This window comes from Mytilus californianus, unplaced genomic scaffold (genome assembly GCF_021869535.1).
Source record: "Mytilus californianus isolate M0D057914Y unplaced genomic scaffold, xbMytCali1.0.p SCAF_10, whole genome shotgun sequence".
NCBI classification, from domain to species: Eukaryota; Metazoa; Mollusca; class Bivalvia; order Mytilida; family Mytilidae; genus Mytilus; species Mytilus californianus.
In genome coordinates, this window is record NW_026262582.1 from 52111665 (window position 1) to 52130709 (window position 19045).

At 32.0% G+C, this 19045-nt stretch overlaps 1 protein-coding gene across 1 annotated transcript in view; it reads right to left on the bottom strand.

Annotated features, from left to right (window-relative positions):
* Positions 1-5336: 5336 nt before the first annotated feature.
* The window catches only part of LOC127718790 (triple functional domain protein-like), a 273187-nt gene continuing 259478 nt past the window's right edge, over positions 5337-19045 (bottom strand). Inside the window, exons 56-65 of the mRNA XM_052224840.1 lie at positions 17495-17591; positions 16635-16760; positions 16136-16303; positions 14959-15043; positions 12703-12903; positions 11705-11843; positions 10866-11041; positions 9832-10011; positions 8568-8703; positions 5337-8022 (exon numbers count right to left, since the gene is read on the bottom strand). Coding sequence (XP_052080800.1) covers positions 8002-8022; positions 8568-8703; positions 9832-10011; positions 10866-11041; positions 11705-11843; positions 12703-12903; positions 14959-15043; positions 16136-16303; positions 16635-16760; positions 17495-17591 — 1329 coding nt within the window. The 3' untranslated portion in view covers positions 5337-8001. The remainder of the gene's footprint in view (positions 8023-8567; positions 8704-9831; positions 10012-10865; positions 11042-11704; positions 11844-12702; positions 12904-14958; positions 15044-16135; positions 16304-16634; positions 16761-17494; positions 17592-19045) is intronic.

Consider the following 19045-nt stretch of genomic DNA (forward strand, 5'->3'; position numbering starts at 1 on the left):
GAACATATGATTTAAATAACGAATCCACAAATACGCCAAATAAATCTCGTGACCTTATCTAAAAACATTTATCGCCAAATGTAACCGGAGAGCATGATTCTATTACAAAATCATTTTGTCTCCTCCGGGACTCGAACCCAGGACCTCTGTGTTAAAAGGCAGCGCTCTAACCGACTGAGATAAAGAAGTACATCCCTAGCTCATCCACTTACGGCTGACTAAGTATCTACTACATGTACTAAGAGAAGCAATCCCGTCACACTTTCCCCACCTCCACCTCAAGAGTCATCATACCATTATGACTCTCATAACACATACCCTGGCTAGAAAATCCGCTCTAGCCACCACGGTTTTTTTTAGTTGGGCGTCAAATGAAGTGAGACTTAGGTAGTATGAAATGAAATAATAAGTCGAATAACTGATATTTTTTTAACAAACACAAAATTTTGCAATGTATGTAATATTTGCTTCCTTAATTGTCAGAATTTTATTTTACCGAAATTGCAGTTTCAAAAACATATCGTACCTTTAAACTTTAAAACAACATAACTGATACAATAGTAGAACCATTTTCTATTTGATGTAAAATAGAGGTACGTAATTTAGATTTAATGATGTACGAGATCATAAAAATATATGGATATTCTATTCTCTGCGATTATAAAAGTTCTTCTATCTAATGAACTGCACCGCTTTTTCATTAAAGCAATAAAAAATATTGATACACTATAAATACTTACACTCACTTCCTGTACAAATACATCTGTAACCGTTGACCTTGTTTCTGCGTACAACATTACTAAGACATGGGTAAACATCGCAAGGTGAATCTTAAATTTACATAGAAGTGTTATCATTTATCTGCAAAACTCGCGATTGATATAAACGGACAGATAGGGTCGGTCTAGAGCAAAGCTATACGTCAAAGAAGATAATTAAAATGTTTCCATTGTGAGCTTTCCATTTCTAATAAGAACATCCAATCAGCTACTGCATATAAACTATATATCGCCTGGTTGGTGCTATATTTTAGGGTTACAGTTTTCCAGCTCTTTACAATGACGCTATTGAAACAAGGGTTCCCAGTAGTAAATTGTAGTCATCACTTCTGAAGGTATACAGACACCATCATTATTTATTTGACTGTTGTGGTATATCGTTGTAATAGATGACTCGCCAATTTGTCTTAGCTACAATATCATCTCCTTGTCCTCCTTTTAGGAACAGAGTGGACCTTAGAACTCTTAAGTATATTGTCAGGATTGTGTCTTTTTGCTTTAGTTTTCTAAAATTAAAGTTTTTGCAACGTTTGTCTTATTACAGTAAGTTAGGTCAATATAGAAACAAAAAGGGGGATAGTTTAACATTTCAACTTATTAGTAATACGCAGACAATGCGCTTTACTGAAATAACTGTAGCTTATCAGATGACAGTAAATCTTATTAAAAAAACATCAAAGATACCGTAGATCTCATTGTTAGCCTTATTAGAAAAAAATGTGGTTTTGTGATGTACTTCCCAAGTTGAATAAAATGCTCCCGTGCTTGGCGCAGCTTGATACGACCGCAGAGGTCGAACCATGAACAGTTGGGGCAAATATGGACACTACATTCAAGTTTGATACAGCTCTGAATTTGGGTTGTGATTAAATATTTGACACAGAATAGGTTTCTGACACAGAATGAATGTGGTCTAAGAACTGAAAAATTTGAAATTGGACTTTTACCTATTATGTTCTAATATCCAAAATCTAAATTCATGGTTAGAAACAGTATATCAAAGATCTCCAAGAATTAAATTTTTGATGAAATCAACATTTTTATTATTTTGGACCCTTTGGACCTCAATTAGGATCAATTTGATAACAGGGCACAAAATCCAAAATCTAAATACACGCTTTGATTCAGCATATCTAAGAACCCCATAATTCAATTGTTGTTGAAATCAAACAAAGTTTAATTTAAGACCCGATTTGGACCAACTTGAAAACTGGACCATAAATCAAAAATCTAAATACATGATTAGATTCAGCATATCAAAGAGGCTGAAAGGCCCCTTTGAATCCATATTGTTAAAATCAAACTAAGTTTAATTTTGGACACATTGGACCTTAATATGAAAGAATTTGAAAACCGGTCCCAAAATCAAAAATTTAAATACACGATTAGATTCAGCAAATCAAAGAACCACAAGAATTCAATTTTTGATGAAATCAAACAAAGTTCAATTTTGGACCCTTTGGACCTCAAAGTGGACCAATTTAAAAACGGGGCCCAAAATCCAAAATCAAAATGCTTAGTTAGATTCAGCATATTTAAGAACCCCAAGTATTCAAGACTTTGAATTAAACCACATTGAAATTGGTCAAGAAATAAGCAATTCATACAAACTATAAGAAAAGTATTGTTTTTGGCCCCTTCTTCCTAAACAGTTAGGGACATAACCCCCAAAATCAATCCCAAACTTCCTTGTTTCGGTATGAAACCTTGTGGTAGAATTTTATAGAGATCCGTAGACTAATACTCAAGTTACTGTCCGGAAACCAGAAAATCATAGTTTTTTGGCCCGTTTGTATCCCATGATTCCTAAACGGTTTAGGCCATAACCACCAAAATCAATCCCAACCTTCCTTTTTTTTTTTGGTATGGAACCATTTTGGTACAATTTCAGAGAGATCCATACACTTGTTCACAAGTTATTGTAAAAAAACAAGAAAAATGCCTTGTTGGTCCCTTTTTGGCCCCTAATTCCTAGACAGTGAGGACAATAACCTTCAAAATAAATCCCAATCTTCCTTTCGTGGTATGGAACCTTGTGGTACAATTTCATAGAGATCCATACACTTATTCTCAAGTTATTTTCTGGAAACCAAATGTCTTCGGACGACGACGACGACGACGCTAACAACGTGATAATATTATACGAACGCACAAATTGTATAAAAACTTTGAGGCAATTTTACAAACAAATATAACCGATCCATCTATTATTTCAAATCCGCATGGTAAACATGTTTTTTTTCCAGTGCGTCAGCATAGGTATTATACTAACTTCTAAATAACTATACAATTTGCTGACATTACTGACATTACTGATATGACATTTGAACTCTCGTCGAACTGAGGAATTTATAATTTAGAAATTGAAGTTATATAAAGTTTCCAGTTGCATTTCATGATGATAGCTGGCGTCTTCGTGTTCTTTTAAAAATAGCAACGACAAAAGCTGTGAAGTGCAAAAGATTGATTAAAATAGTGTGCGGACTTTCTTGCATCCACTACGGATGTATATTGATGATCCTGCCTAGAAGTTCCCCTAAACCCACTATATATATATATGTGTGAGGTAGGGACACGTTTAAAAACTAATCCTATCACAGTGCAGTCCTCTTTTATTGAATAAATTATTATCTCCCAAAAAAAAATCGTCTAAAGGTTAGCACCAATACACTAAGTGGGTGTTCCTTGTCCGGGAAATAATGTACCATGGGTCTTAATTGTAGTCTTTTAATTAAGCCATCCATATGTTGGTTTTGTAATTGTCTAATGGGAAATCTTTTGTCCACATTGATCTTCAACTGAAGATCCTTCCCAGTTGATACATCCCCAAACATCTATCCGTACACTTAGAAAAAAAGATACATGATATGCTCAATTGCATTCATGATAAGAGAATACTGCTGCTGGTCGAGTTAAACAACAACAATTTATTTCTGCAATCTAAAGGGACAGACAATTGTTTCGATATCATTCGACTTGGAACAATCCAATGTAATTCTGTATGACAGTAACCAAGTTCTTGTAACACCTGGAAATGACCAGTTTATCAAGTTTTGACCTAAGCTAAGGAGAAAGAGAAAGGATTAAACTTGGAACCAGATGTAAAGCAATAATGGCATTCAATGATAAAATATGAATCCGTGATTATGAACTGAGTTTCACAATGTTTGATATCAATGGTGAAATTCTAAAGAAGATGAATACAAAACTTTACCCCCAGAAATATGCCTAAAAAGAAAATGTGACTTTTATCATTTATCTTCTACTAGAAATAACGTATACATTTTATCACCAGATGGTCAAGAAACGCATACTGAGCTCGCATCCCAAGAGGGAAGATCTGCATGGTATAGCTGTCGACGAATATGACATGTATCTGGCAGATGATGTGACTGTAGATCGGAATAACAGCTACAGAGTATCCCTTTGTGGGAAAATTCATGTTGTGGATTGCTACATGTGTCAGGCAGAAATGCTTTCTTATAATTACGAAACCAAGGAACTGGTTATATAGTCGACTTTACGATATGAGTTTTTCTCATTGTTTAAGGCCGAACGGTTGCCTATAATTGCTTACATCCACTGTATTTGAACTTTGGTGGATAGTGATCTCATTGGCAATCATATAACATCCGTTATTTTTATATTGATGGTAAAAAAAACAATGATATTACTATTTACATTATTAAGATAAAAAGGGTTAGGTTGTTGTTGATTTTGATGAGAAAGATATTTTCTGCTTCAGTACAATCAATACAAAATGGAAAAAATAAAATACCAGAAAGTAATAGCGTTCTTATTTATTGGATGGTGATGTTCCCTTAATTAGAGGCAATAGTAGTTTACAGATGTTTAAACCTCATAAATCGATTAAGAATATAAATATCAAGGTAAACCAACAAACACTGAGAGAATCGCATGAAGATTATAAACGTTGTGCGACCATGGGATAAAAGAGAGGCGAAAAATACCAAAGGGACATTGAAACTTAAACTTCTCCTAATATGCATGTAAAACGTTACTTAAATCAGTTTTGAAAATAGATTCAACGGGAAAATATCTGAACTAAAAAAAAAACTAAACGATTTTTTTTTTACAATTTGTTTTTTACCAGTACCTGTTCATGTCCGAAAGATTAACTATAATTGTTTGTACATGTGAATATGTTTTGCAATGAACGCATGGAATGATTTAGTTTTCTAATATTAATTTAAACTAAAAGCCTTCAGTGATATATTTGTAACTGAATTAATGTATTGCATGTTATGTCAGTCAAATACTCCTGGTCCGTCGGCTTCTCGAACTAAATCAAGATAAGGTGAAAAGAAATATAACAAAAATAACGAACTCCAAGGAAAATTCAAAACGGAAAGTCCCTAATCAAATGGCAAAATCAAAAGCTCAAACACATCAAACGAATGGAAAACAACTGTCATGTGATAATGCTAAATGTACAAACAGGAAACGGATAACACGGACGAGCCTAACCTGTGATTCTACCGAACGACAAAAACAACTTTTGTGTAATGTTGATGTAATTCATTAAACAAAAGTCTATAGAGAAGAAACTTTAAATAGCTTTATTTAATATTTACATGAATAATAAACTGAAATGAAGCCAGTCGTACAAACTTTCAAATAACTTTTACTCATAATGCATACTCGAATTTTATATTATATACAATTAAGTGCTGTGTATATATACAATGCAAAACATTCTAAATGAAAACACATGATCTTCTTCAAACCAATGCTTACTGAACAATATAAGTACAATATCGTTCAACCATTCAATTGGTTTTTTGAAGAAGAATTCAGCACAATGACTTGTGACGAATCTTTACAGTTACGAATTCAAAATTTGCACAGAAAAAATGTGCATCTTTTAAGTCATATACTTATATATATCAAGGAATTTATGATAATGTTGTTTGTGCTGTATTTAGACCCCTCTTCAAAGAAATTTGTTTTACATGCACACGTATGAAAATTGCGGTTTTTATTCAACGCAATCATAGGTTTGAACGTTGTTTTCAATTTAGACTTGTTTATATATATATATATATATATATATATATATATATATATATATATATATATATATATATATAAACTTTAGGGGTCAGGCCTCTGAACTATAATCGACAGAATCAGTCAATACTCTGTCTGAATGTATTCTTTATCATGCTATAATAAAAAGAATAATAAAAGTTATTTGACAGTAACTTTGTTTTTAAGCTACTGGAAGTAGCAAATTCATTTATTTCAAATATAAACAGGTGTCCAGTTTTCTACTCTAAAACGAATTTCGCACATTTGAGCAACAACAATCTTAAGTTGCCCCAACCGACTGAACATTTAAAAGCTATAAACTTGTGTTTTACTTTTCATAAATTAATCATGATTCGATTCCAAAAGTGAATCGAACCAACGAAAAAAAAATGACTGCAGTTATATTTACTATATAACCTCCAACCTGTGTATCATAACAATTGAGATATAGATAGTTTGTCTTACAATAAAAAGATGTGGTATAATTGCCAATGCGACAACTCTCCGCAAGAGACCAAATGACATAGAATTTAACAACTATAGATCACCGTACGGCCTTCAACAATGAGTAAAACCCATACCGCATAGCCAGCTATAAAAGGCCCCGAAATGACAAATGACCAAAAGACACAGAAATTAACAACTATAGATCACCGTACGTCCTTCAACAATGAACAAAACCCATACCGCATGTGTTCACTTAAGGTAACAAAATAAATTAGAAATAGAATAATAGTTAGCATTTAACTCTGATGGCAATAATACAATCACAAATATAAACTTAAAGAAAAATATATTATATTCTATCATACATTGAATTTACCACTTCTAAGAAGTAACTAGGTTGATAAGTTATTGTTATAAATCCTGTTTTCATTTGTCAAAATGAATAAAATAGTGTATATCTCCTGGAAAATTGTCCCGTTAATGCATCTAACAGATTATTATGAAAGAACTATTTGATTTTTGGAGGTGTTTCGGGTTGAAAATTCATTTCACCTGTTGCAAGACTCAATTACTATGTTGACAAGAGAAAATTTATTTCACTTTTCTGCACAATTATTTCCTGTATATTGTTAGGCAGAACATTCATTTTCATTCTGTCAAATTTATCATTTTTTGGTTTTACCAGCCAAAGCCCCTTTCCTAAGAAGATTATAAGTTCCTATATGTATAAATTTATACGCCATTGTCGATTGTCCATTTATGATAACCAATTACGCTTTTGAAAGTCGCACCAGATTCTAAACCCAGGAATTACATATTTTTGTATAGCGAAATAATGACGAAATGCATCCATTGATATACATTAAATCTATCTCTGCCAAAAAATGAGGTTGTTGAATGATTATCTGATTAGACTTTCTTTATGATATGATTCTTTAAGAAATTCCTCAATACTGTGTAAACATACATGTGAAACAGAATTCAATCAATCCATGTGGTTTAGAAGCTTGCATTTTATTTTATGAAAATGGTTGACACAAACTCACAATGATTTTTACCGTCCCTTTATCTAGGTTGGCTCCTTTAAACAGTAGTTAAATATATGAAACAATAATGCTTCTGTAAAACACAATTTCAAGTTTATCACTAATATCTAAAATTAAGAAAAAGAAATAAATAGACAAAAATGTAAAGAACAATTTTTAAATGATTTTATGTCAATCTGTAAATCATAGCCTTTTAATGGAAAACTATTTGTAAATAGAATAACCACTTATAAAACAAGAAAAAGTCAAACACAGTTGAAAATATTGATTTCAAGCTATAAACAATATAATTTTACATTTCAAATTTAGTTCTTTCCAAAGAAAATCTAGCAACATGGCAAACAGCTAACTTACTGTAAATATTTCTGAACATAATTCATCTAGCATAGAATAATTTCTAATAAGGATATGAAAATGTTTGCATTTCTTAAATAAATATTCAAATCAGCTTTCATCTTTGCTGATGTAAGCAGTAACTATTTAGGTATTTCCCAATTCATATGATGATATACAGGGGTGAACAATGGTCTATTAGCATAGCCACACCTGCTATAAACTGTAAACTCTATCAATTACTGGAGCAATATGAAGTATAAACCAACTCAGTATAACCAGTTCATCTACGAGGTATATATAATTTTCTTCTGTAAAGAGGTAAAAGCCAGTAGTCATTGCTGTCATGAATATAGTTCTGTGCTCTGAAATGAAAAAAAAACAAAGGATCTGATCAGAGTGCCATAAAAGCATAATGCCATTTTTTAATTGATGAGAATGTTCTAAGATTATAATTGTTATAAATATTCCTTAATCAACTACTTAAACATATAAGTAAATTTTTTAAAACAAGACTGAACCCGATAAAACTTATCGTCTGCTCAATAAGAAAAATCATTGATATCGAGATCCATTGTGTCACAGTTCTTTTTATGTCCCATTTATGGTCATTATGTTTTTCGGTCTGTGCGTCCGTTCGTTCGTTCGTCCGTCCGTCTGTCCCGCTTCAGGTTAAAGTTTTCGGTCTTTCAGGTTAAAGTTTTTGGTCAAGGTAGTTTTTGATGAAGTTGAAGTTCAATCAACTTGAAACTTAGTACACATGTTACCTATGATATGATCTGTCTGCCAAATTAGAGTTTTGACCCCAATTTCACAGTCCACTGAACATGGAAAATGATAGTGCGAGTGGGGCATCCGTGTACTATGGACACATTTTTGTTTTATTTTTATTTCTACTATTTCTTACTACCTGAAGTTTTTTCCTTTCTATGAAATCTTTCAATCTGTCTGTTGGAATGGATTTATGTCTAGGCTGAGATGAGGCAGTGCTGCAGTACTTCTGTATCCATAAGGACTCTAGGCATTTATGTGCTGTAGGACGACCACTAAATAGAACACAAGAATGTATATTCAATAATATTTCAATTAAAGTTTTTCGACAATATCAAATGTTTATAACTCAATGAATGAAAAATATTAGACGTAGGGTTTTTCTTCTGTTTTCACTTTCCTATTATATTTTAATATCGGCATTGACTTCTTACACAACAGCATGAATACTTAACAAAACAAGAGGTGTGTAGTAGAACAGACAACGCCAGACAATAAACGAAGGACGACAAAAGGAAAAAAAAAGTCAACAAAAGACTACATGGAGACTTGACTGAGGGGGTGTTCTTTGGTGCTCCAGAAAGGTACGTAGATCCTTATGAACTAGTTGATCCGTCATGTTGATCATGGTGAGTACAATATCGGTGATAAGTGTGATTCGGTAATATCACAATCGAAGAAAAGGAGACAGGATTGTTGTTGGTAATGACAATTTGAACATAATCGTAGTCATAGGAACTATCATGACTATATCACTGTGAACTGCTGACTATGTGTTTATATGTTGTATGTTTGCTTTTTTTCTCTTATTATTTTTTTTTTACTTGTATTGTATATGAGGGCCTCAGGGAAGATTAGTAATTGTAACTAACTGTGTTTACCCTCTTTAAATAAAGAATTTATTATTATTATTATTATTATTATTATTATTATTATTATTATTATTATTATTATTATTATGTGTCATAGATCTTCTATAATGGTAACTAACTATTGAAGGCGTCCCTAAATTTCCGTAGGAAGAACCTCAACTTTACCACTTGGAACCCTTGATTTAATAGTATTCTTATTAGTAGCAATCCTTTAGCAAGGAAATTATGATAGGAAATCCAGAGCTCTTAAATAGCGTTTCAATTTGGAGATAAATATCCCATATACAGACGCTACTGGGCTTTTGTTACATAATAATGGGAAGTTTCAAGATATGAGGACTTACCTGTCTTATCCTTTATTTTAAGTTACATGGGATAGATGCGGTCACCATAGTTTTCAAATTTTTAATTATTTAGTTAGCGAAAGACAAAGTTAAAGGATGACATTAGTTTCTTTTCAATCTTTCGGAGAAGCTTCTGTAATACTTTAAGCAATTGTACTCACGTAATACCCCATATAAGATTACTCACCCAATATCTTCTACCAAAATGTCCAGTATGAAAGTCTGTGCCTCATTTGAAATAATACCAAAAAATTCGTCTGGAAAGCTATAATCTATTCTGATAATGTTCGAACATGTTTCCTCTTGGCTATCATCAAGGAAGGGGGATAATCCACTCAGGAGAGCATAAGTCACAACACCTATACTCCTGAAAAATAAAGTATTTAGTTATTACATTTTCTTTTGATTCATGTTGAGTAGAAATAGTTTCGTTACAAATAACAAATATTTTACAAAATCCGAATTAAACGCCAACATACGATGAGATTAAGTGTGCAAACTATACGTGTTTCTTGAATACTGTGAAGTGGTAAACATTCGCAAAGGCTTAATATACCCTAATTTCGCAATAACGATAAAATCGCAAAAGCATCCCAATGCATGATTTTTTAACCATTAGGAAAAATTAGAATACAAGACTATTAGAATAATAAAACCTTGCATACAAGTTTAGCCCTACAAATCATGAAATTTAAACTTCGACAAAATAAACAAAATTAAAGTAACCTCCATCATGTACGCTTGAATAGGCAAAACTATAAACGATGGAAAGCATAAAAACTACAATAATTAAGGTTTATATGTATAACATTGAATTAATAGCTCCCATTTTATAAATTTTTCTTTTGCTGTCACAATGCTCCTCGGATACGTCAATCCTCATCTGAGTAATAAATGCAGCTAAAAGACACATATTTCTTTGATTTATTTTGATACAGTATATCCCAAAATATATTATGAATCATAAACTGCTGTACAAGTAGTAGATGTCACATTATCTTCTTAGAACATGTAAAACGTCTATATAGATATTTTCTATTTAGACAGCACTTCTACTTTTATTGGACTTGAGCGCTCTTAACTAAAAGAAAAGTTGCAAACATATATACCTTTCTACATAAAATCCACGAAAGAGGTAAATCATTAATATAATATATGCAATTGAATATGGCTTTATATGACAAAATTCAAATTGATTCTGAACATAACAGCAGCTCTTACCATATATCCGTCAGCAAACCCACTGGTGTTCCTTTAATTACCTCTGGAGCTAGAAATTCTGGACATTCTCGAAACGGATGCACATAAAAGTTATTGTATATGTGTCTAGCGTCCGTAAAATCACAGAGTTTTAAACGAGTTTCTCCCATAACCATTTCTACCAAAAGGTTTTCAGGCTAAAAATCAAACAAATTCATATCATATGCATTCCAATTGAAGTTAGGTTCATTTAAAATAAAGACATTGATTTGATTTATACAACATCCTCAGTTTGCCCTAATAGATAAAAATCAGAAAAACAATACCCATCTTATTTATATATGCTTTTGTTTTACCTATTTTTTCTGGTGACGATATCCTAAATGAAAATGTATAATCCAATATTGAACATAAATTGAGTACAAAAGTGAACAAACAATAATGAAAAAAACCTCAAAGACATCAGAAAAATTGCTATAGATCTATGTGATGTATAATACTTTGTAGTGTTAAAACCATATATAATGTCGTGGTTTTTAAAACAAATCCGGTGACAGACAAAGATGTCCAATCTTAACTCAACTAAAGCTGGTCTGATGCAGATAAAAAAATTTCTTAAAATGATTTTAACAATTTATGAGTCTAGTCAAGCTAGTCTTATTCAAAGGGTAAACATTTTCATAGAATTCGCGATTAATCAAAACAGTAAATTTCAATACTAAACGAAAGGCATATTTTGATAAATTTCTTCAATGCAAAGTTAGTCGTTAAATACGATGTTTTAAAATCCACGGATACCTTTTTTCTTTCCACCCCCACCTAAAAAAAGTTACATAGATAAAAGTCACATTTTTTATTACCTTGATATCCAGGTGAGCAATCCTACAATTGTGCAAGTACTGAGTTACAGTTAACAATTGTAATATAAACCCTGCTGCTTCATGTTCATCAAAATAAGGCCTTCTACATACAAAATCAAACAAACGACCTAATGGTAACCTGGAACATAAGATAGAATGGTATGAGGAAAAGTAGTTGAAAATCAAAGTAATGACACACTATTTACTCATCAAACATTGATTAAAGTTGCTGAATTTGTTTTAACTTTATGTATTTTCTGTTTTCTATTATTAGCATATCTTTGGTTTACACTGTGTATAACATAATTATTTATAATATATACATGTATGGTCAATTTGTTCATTGTACTTATTTCAACTGAGGTTAGTCATATAAAATGTAACAATCTTTATACAAAACTCATGGCATCACAGCTTCATTTTTGGGTAGGACTACGTTGTGTACATTTCTAAACATTGAATCATTTCATACATTATTATCGATTGCTGAAAATGGGAAATATGAAAGATATAAAAAAACAAATATTTTTGTGAAAATGCATCACGTATATTCAACACGAAAAAAGAACAAAATTTCGTCGATCTTCAAGCTTTGTCTTTCAGATATAGATAAATCAAAAATTGATTTTGGTTTGCTGAGTGCATTTTGAATAAAAAATCACAATCTTTGTACCATTCAGCTCATATATGTTTGATTTGACATTTGATTATGTTCATATTTTCTTTTTGAATCTTCGTTTTAGAGAATTCTTAAATTCAATATGCACATTATGTTTTTGCATCCAAACTTCTTTTAGATATGCATTTAGTTATATTGTGACGTCAACATTTTACAGTTTGTAAGTAAATCATGAACTTTATGATAATAAAATTCCAAATGTCTTTTGCTATTGAAAATTTAATTATAATAAAAAAAAATTAATTGCAAAATACATTGTCTAGAAATAACCTTTGAAATTTTGTATTTGTATCTATGTCCCTTTACATGTGCTACTTACAAAGGCATAATAATGATATATGAAGTTGGTGTCGTATAGACATCAAAAACCGGAATCAGATTCTCGTGTTGCAATGCCTGTAGAGTGTTGTACTCCGTTTCTACATGATCAATGTCTGTAATGCGTTTGTGAATACATTTAGCAGCCATTTCCCGATTCGTGCAGTTTTGAGACACTTTTTTAACAGTTGAAAATCTTCCCCTGCAATCAATAAAAGTAAAACCAAGACTATCGTTTAGTATCGAAACTTAACAGATAATAATATCAAAACTCTGTTTAATCTTTTTCGAGTATAAACAGTCCAAGCAGATTATATATGCACTAAAATATGCTGTTAAAATTATGTTCTATAGAGAACAAAAACACAAATATATACTTTAAATCTAACGCTACCAAGGTTGCCCTCTTTGGACCGATACAAAAACATGTGCTAGAGTTTTTTTTTTTGTACTCAATCCCTCTATAAGAAGGTGGTGATACAACAAGATAAATATAGTCAAAATTACTATACAGTATGATCTTTTCTTTTTGTTGAAGGTCGTACGGGGACATACATCATCGTTCGTTGGTCTGTGTGGGAAAATTTCATTGTCAGTCCTACTACATCTTCTTTGTTCTTACCTTCAAAGTGAAGTTTAACTTTTACAAAAATCATTAAAGACAACAAGTTTATAATTTAGTATACTTGACGATCTCTTCGTTTACAAAAGACACAACAATAGCGCTCGAATGAAAAATTTGAAGACCAAAACAATTCAGAAGTTTAAAAGCATTGCAATCCAAAGACTCATTAAAGCTGTGCAAAGTCTGCCTACGACAATGAATGTTTACGATTGAAAAATCCTAGTAATTCCAATCCATTTCACATGAAAACAGTTGCATAAACCAATCCTGTCCTATCAATAAAAGAACAGAGTTCCAATGTCCCCCGCGTTGTACATATTTTATCTCTCGGGAAGAAAAAACTAAACAGAAAACATGTTTTTAGTTGTTTTGTTTTACTTTTTAATATTATCTTAGAGAGTTGGAGACTTTAGAGCAATTTCTGATATATATAATATTTCCAAGGGGCATAACTCTTTAAAAATTTGTGATTGGCACTGATTTTCAAACTTGTCCTAGACATTGCTGATATAAACCTATGATATAAGTTTCATAAAAATCTGGCCAGAATTGTACACATGAGAGCGCTAACAATGCAATTTTCCATATTATTAATATTTCTAAGGGCCATAACTCTTTTAAAAATTATTGATCGGCACTGATTTTTGAAATCGTCCGAGACATGTTGATATAAACCTACAATATAAGTTTCAAAAAAATCTGGCAAGAATTGTACACATGAAAGGGCTAACGATGCAATTTTCCATAAAATTAATGTTTCCAAGGGGCATAACACTTTTGAAAATTATTGATCGGCACTGATTTTCGAACTCTTCCTTAACATTGCTGATATAAACCTACAATATAAGTTTTATAAAAATCTGGCAAGAATTGTACACATGAGAGCGCTCACGATGGAACTTCTCATATAATTAATGTTTCCACGGGCAAAAAAATTATTCATCGGCACTGATTTTCGAACTCGTCGGAGACATTGCTAATATAAACCTATGATATAAGTTGAATAAAAATCTAGCAAGAATTGTACATGTGAGAGCGCTAACAAGACCGGACGGACGGCCGCACGGATGGAAGGACAGACGGACGGACACCCCGTATTTTTATGTCCACCGCAACGCGCTGCGCGGAGGACAATTAATTCTGCTTTCTATTACTATAAACTGTAAATCTCAGGTCTACAAACAGGAGTAACAGAAACTTATCACAGACATCAGGATTAAAATTGTGCACGCCAATCGCGCGTTTCGTCTACAAAAGACTCACCAGTGACACTCGAGTTAGAAAGTTAGAAAAGGCCAAAGAAAGTGCGAAGTATATCTATATATTCTTTATTCTCACAAACCAAATTACGAAGGTAAGTTGAAGAGCATTGAGGAACAAAAATTCCTAAAGGTTTTGCCAAATCCAGCTAAGGGAAATCCTTAGTATAACTACAAATTCAACATTTTGTTAATTTATAATTATGATAATTCATGTTAACACAGAAGTACTGACTACTGGGTTGGTGATGCTCTTGGAGGGGAAACCTCCACCAGCAGTGGAATTGGCCAAGTGCATGGTTGTAAATAAACTCGTCACAGATACCAGGATTAAAATTTTGTACGTCAGACGAACGTTTACATATTTTCATACCTAGCAATTTCTTCTATTTCTGTGAAATCTTTGGTGTATGTTGATTTCCATGGCGTATTTGTTTCACTTGATCTTTCATTTAATTCTAAAATTACACAATTCATCCCAATTAATAAATACGTCAGTTCAAACTTTTAAAAATTAAACAAACAAAAAACTACCATTACCATTTCCCATGTATTTTTCAATGAAAATCTGTAATAACACGTAACAATCTCTAAATCTCAGTGTTGAAATTCAAGAAAAAGATCTAACGTTTTTTGTATACTTAAAAATAACAAATTGTTACTAACAGATTGTATGTTGAGAAAAATCTATTACTGATTTTGAATGTAAATTATTCTTTTCTACCTAAGGAAATGCCTGTACCAAGTCAGAAATATGACAGTTGTTTTCCATTTGTTTGATGTGTTAGAGCTTCTGATTTTGCCATTTGATAAGGGACTTTCTGTTTTGAATTTTCCTTGGTGTTCGGTATTTTTGTTATTTTACATTTTACGTTGCCCAAAAGATTTCGTCAGTAAATAGTATTGAACCATTGCAAAAGTTGGTAGATTAAGGTCTAACCATTGGATGAAGTTCAATAGATATAGTCAATCTGGTTTAACTATTAGATAAAGATAAACGTTTTCATTAGATAGAGGCAATGTGAGCAACTACATCACAGTGGTATTTAGTATATTATTACAATTTTTACTGGACCGTGTACTCTGAAGCCTACTATTTTTTAACATCGCTCAGCATCACCAAATTCCGTCTAAATTGCATTTGATTTTTCGTTTCTTTAACAAATTATCTATTTTCCAAGATTGTTTTCTATTGTAGTGTTTTGTTTACTTCCAAATAAGAAAGTTGATTCTCACTGAACAATATCACAATAAATGTGCATGTCATATTGACAGCAAAAATATTAAACACATATTTTGATTGTCCTGCTTAAATTTGCTTGTGCATTCCTATACATTTTCTGACCAATCCTATAAATTCGTGTTCCTCAATAAATGCCAACCGTAGAAAATATGAAGTAAGATAGAATTGCTTGGAATGGAATCATTACGCTTGTTGCCGTAAAAGACGAAGAAACGTAATATGTGAATATGCCTAACAAGACAGCCTGACGATAAAACTAAATTGGATAAAAAAATACATGAAGGGAAAATAATGAATATGCTCTTACCCCCTTCAGATGGAATGGTAATAAGTTGCGACGGTGCACTCGGTTCGCTCATACTGATATTATTATTTGAACTGACCCGAAACTGGTATGTCAACCCAGGGGTCAAATCACTTATAAACTGCGATGTGTTTGGAACATATGGAATTGCAGCTTGCCACACGTCAGTTCCTGGAAGAAAAAAATTTCATGGTTTCCATTCATTTATTGTTTTTTTTTTCTATTTGCTTATGTAATCTTCTCATATAATAAATAATGTGTTTGATGTGTTCTTATATATCATGTTAGCCTGGTTATCATATAGTTTTCTTGTCTGCCAATACGTATAAAACATATATCAATAATCACTTATACCTAATATATTAATCACTGTTATAGAGATACATATATATTAAAATGTTGCATGTTTCTTACGTTGCATGTTTCAACACTTTCGTGTAAGTCTTGAAATTATAAAGAATGAAAATAAGAAATTATGTCTTTAATGGATCAATTTACTTACCATTTTCTTTCAGTTCGATAGTATATCCATGTATTTGAGAATTGCTGCTATGGGCTATCCATTCTAAATGCACAGACGTTCCCACTTGACTACGTATCACAGGTCTTGATGGAGGAAGTGGACGGTCTACAACGACGAATACATATGATGATAAATAGCTCTAAATCAGATTTACTTATTGATATCTGTAGTTGCATTGCCAGAGATATTTCCCATTCCCTTATCCAAATTTGGAAATTTTGACTGAATTTGGATCGGTATGGCATGTGATGAAAGCATAACAGGAGACGTTTACGCTTACGACGTATCCGTTCTCGCTCGTTTTGGAGTTCATGTGATTTCTTCAGTTTTTTTGTTAACATAGGTAAACTACTTTTGACTTTAGTTGATGATTTTAATTTGTAGTACTTTGTTGACAGAAACGAATCTATCAGTAAATGAAGAAATCACTGGTAAAAAGCATAAACAAATGTCCACACTTAATCATATGACAACGTTAAATATAAATTTCCCTAATAGATTTACCACATTTTTAATTCTAATAACTGTTATTTTCATCTATGGATTGCTATATTTCCTCGGATGGAAAAATTGGAAAACAATCCCAGGCAAAAAAAAATCTTTAATGTAAAATTGTTCATGATATAGCCTGTAGGTTTTACGAGTTTTTGTGCTCTTCAAACATTTGACATCTTTATATGTCTCCAGCATTGCTGATGAAGGTTATTCCTGAGAAAAACAGAACTAGTTTCATTAGTTTTCTCCTACTACTTGTTCCTATTCCCGCATTAGACTTGGGAAAAGCTTTCTAGATCATCCAATATGTTTTAGTGTCCTGAAATATACACTATTTATTTTACCTAAGACCGTTAACGTTGCTTTAGTTATCACAGAACCTAGTTCACTTGTAGCTATACAAGCATATTCTCCACTGTCTGCCGGAGTAGCGTTGTGTATCTGGAAAATTAATTTAGTGTATTTTAAATATTGAAAGAGAAGAACATGGATAATATTATTTTGTTACTGTTTTTTCCATCATTTTTTTGTTTTTGTTTATTAATGTGTTCGTCTGATTTTTGATTCATTTGTGTTTTTGTTTCAGTAATGGTAGACATTAACGATCATGTTCTGAGGAAAACACTACAATTTTTCATCCATCTTGAATTTGTGCCAACATAGCAGGTGATATTTCATGTACTTTTAAGTCGGGCGGCAATATTTTGACTGTTCGCATTGACGAAAAAGGAACGCATATTGCACAATTATCCGGGAATGACACATATTCGTGTTATTCTGTTATTCAGAAGACTATTAGAATAAACGAAGTTTACAAAATAAAAAGTATTGAACAGAAACATGAAAAAGTCCTGAATAAATATGATGGTGTGTCCAACAGGACTTTCATATAACTATATGAAAAAGAAACGGATGGTAGTGAATGTATTTGGGACTTCCGTTATACTCAATCAAATACACTTAATTAAAAAATTAAAAAAAAGAGATTTATGCAAGTTGAGAGTGGAATTCCATAGTATTTCTGTTTTACCAGTTAGTTATGAATAAACTCATCATAGATACCAGGATTGAAATTTTGTATTTGCGCCAGACGCGCGTTTCGTCTACAAAAGACTCATCAGTGACGTTCGAATTAAGAGAGACAATATATTTTGGGATAACATCTTTATAAGAGCAGTTGGGACAAGAACGACCACTTCTTGTTTACTCTAATGTGATGTCGTCACATTCATCATAGATAAGCATTAGGACACTATAATCACAGTTTCTGTTGATATTCGTCCGTTCCAAATTGATCCGGTGTTTGCCAAATACAAAATGAAGTCACAAAGTAGTAACCTTACTTTGTAAAACTTATGGAACAGTCTATTTATAAGACATTTATCGGGATTGTCATATCGATATGGTCCAACACTTTATTCATTTGAAAGTTATAAACACTTTGAATATGTTTCCATACCATTCATCACCGTTAACCTATAAAACAATCTGCATCAGAGTTCTCGTACTCTTGTTCAGCATGGAAATACGAAAAAGGGTGAAATTCAAGTAAAACTTTTCCCACTTTCTTTCTATTCTTAAAAAAAGAATTTTCTTCCACCTAACGAAAATTTTAGTTTAGTTCATACATATCCAGTAATAAGAGATGATTTTTCATTTCCTATCGTTAATTATCCATTTTTAGATGGTGACGTTCCCTTGTCACCATCTTACGGTGTTTATATATCTCAACTTGTACGATTCGCTCGTGTATGTAACAATGTTTTAGATTTTAACGAGAGAAATTTATGTATTACTGAAAAATTATTACACCAGGGTTTTCGATATCACAAACTAGTCAAAACATTTACTAAATTTTATCATCGGTATAAGGACATCATTCGTAAATATAGCTC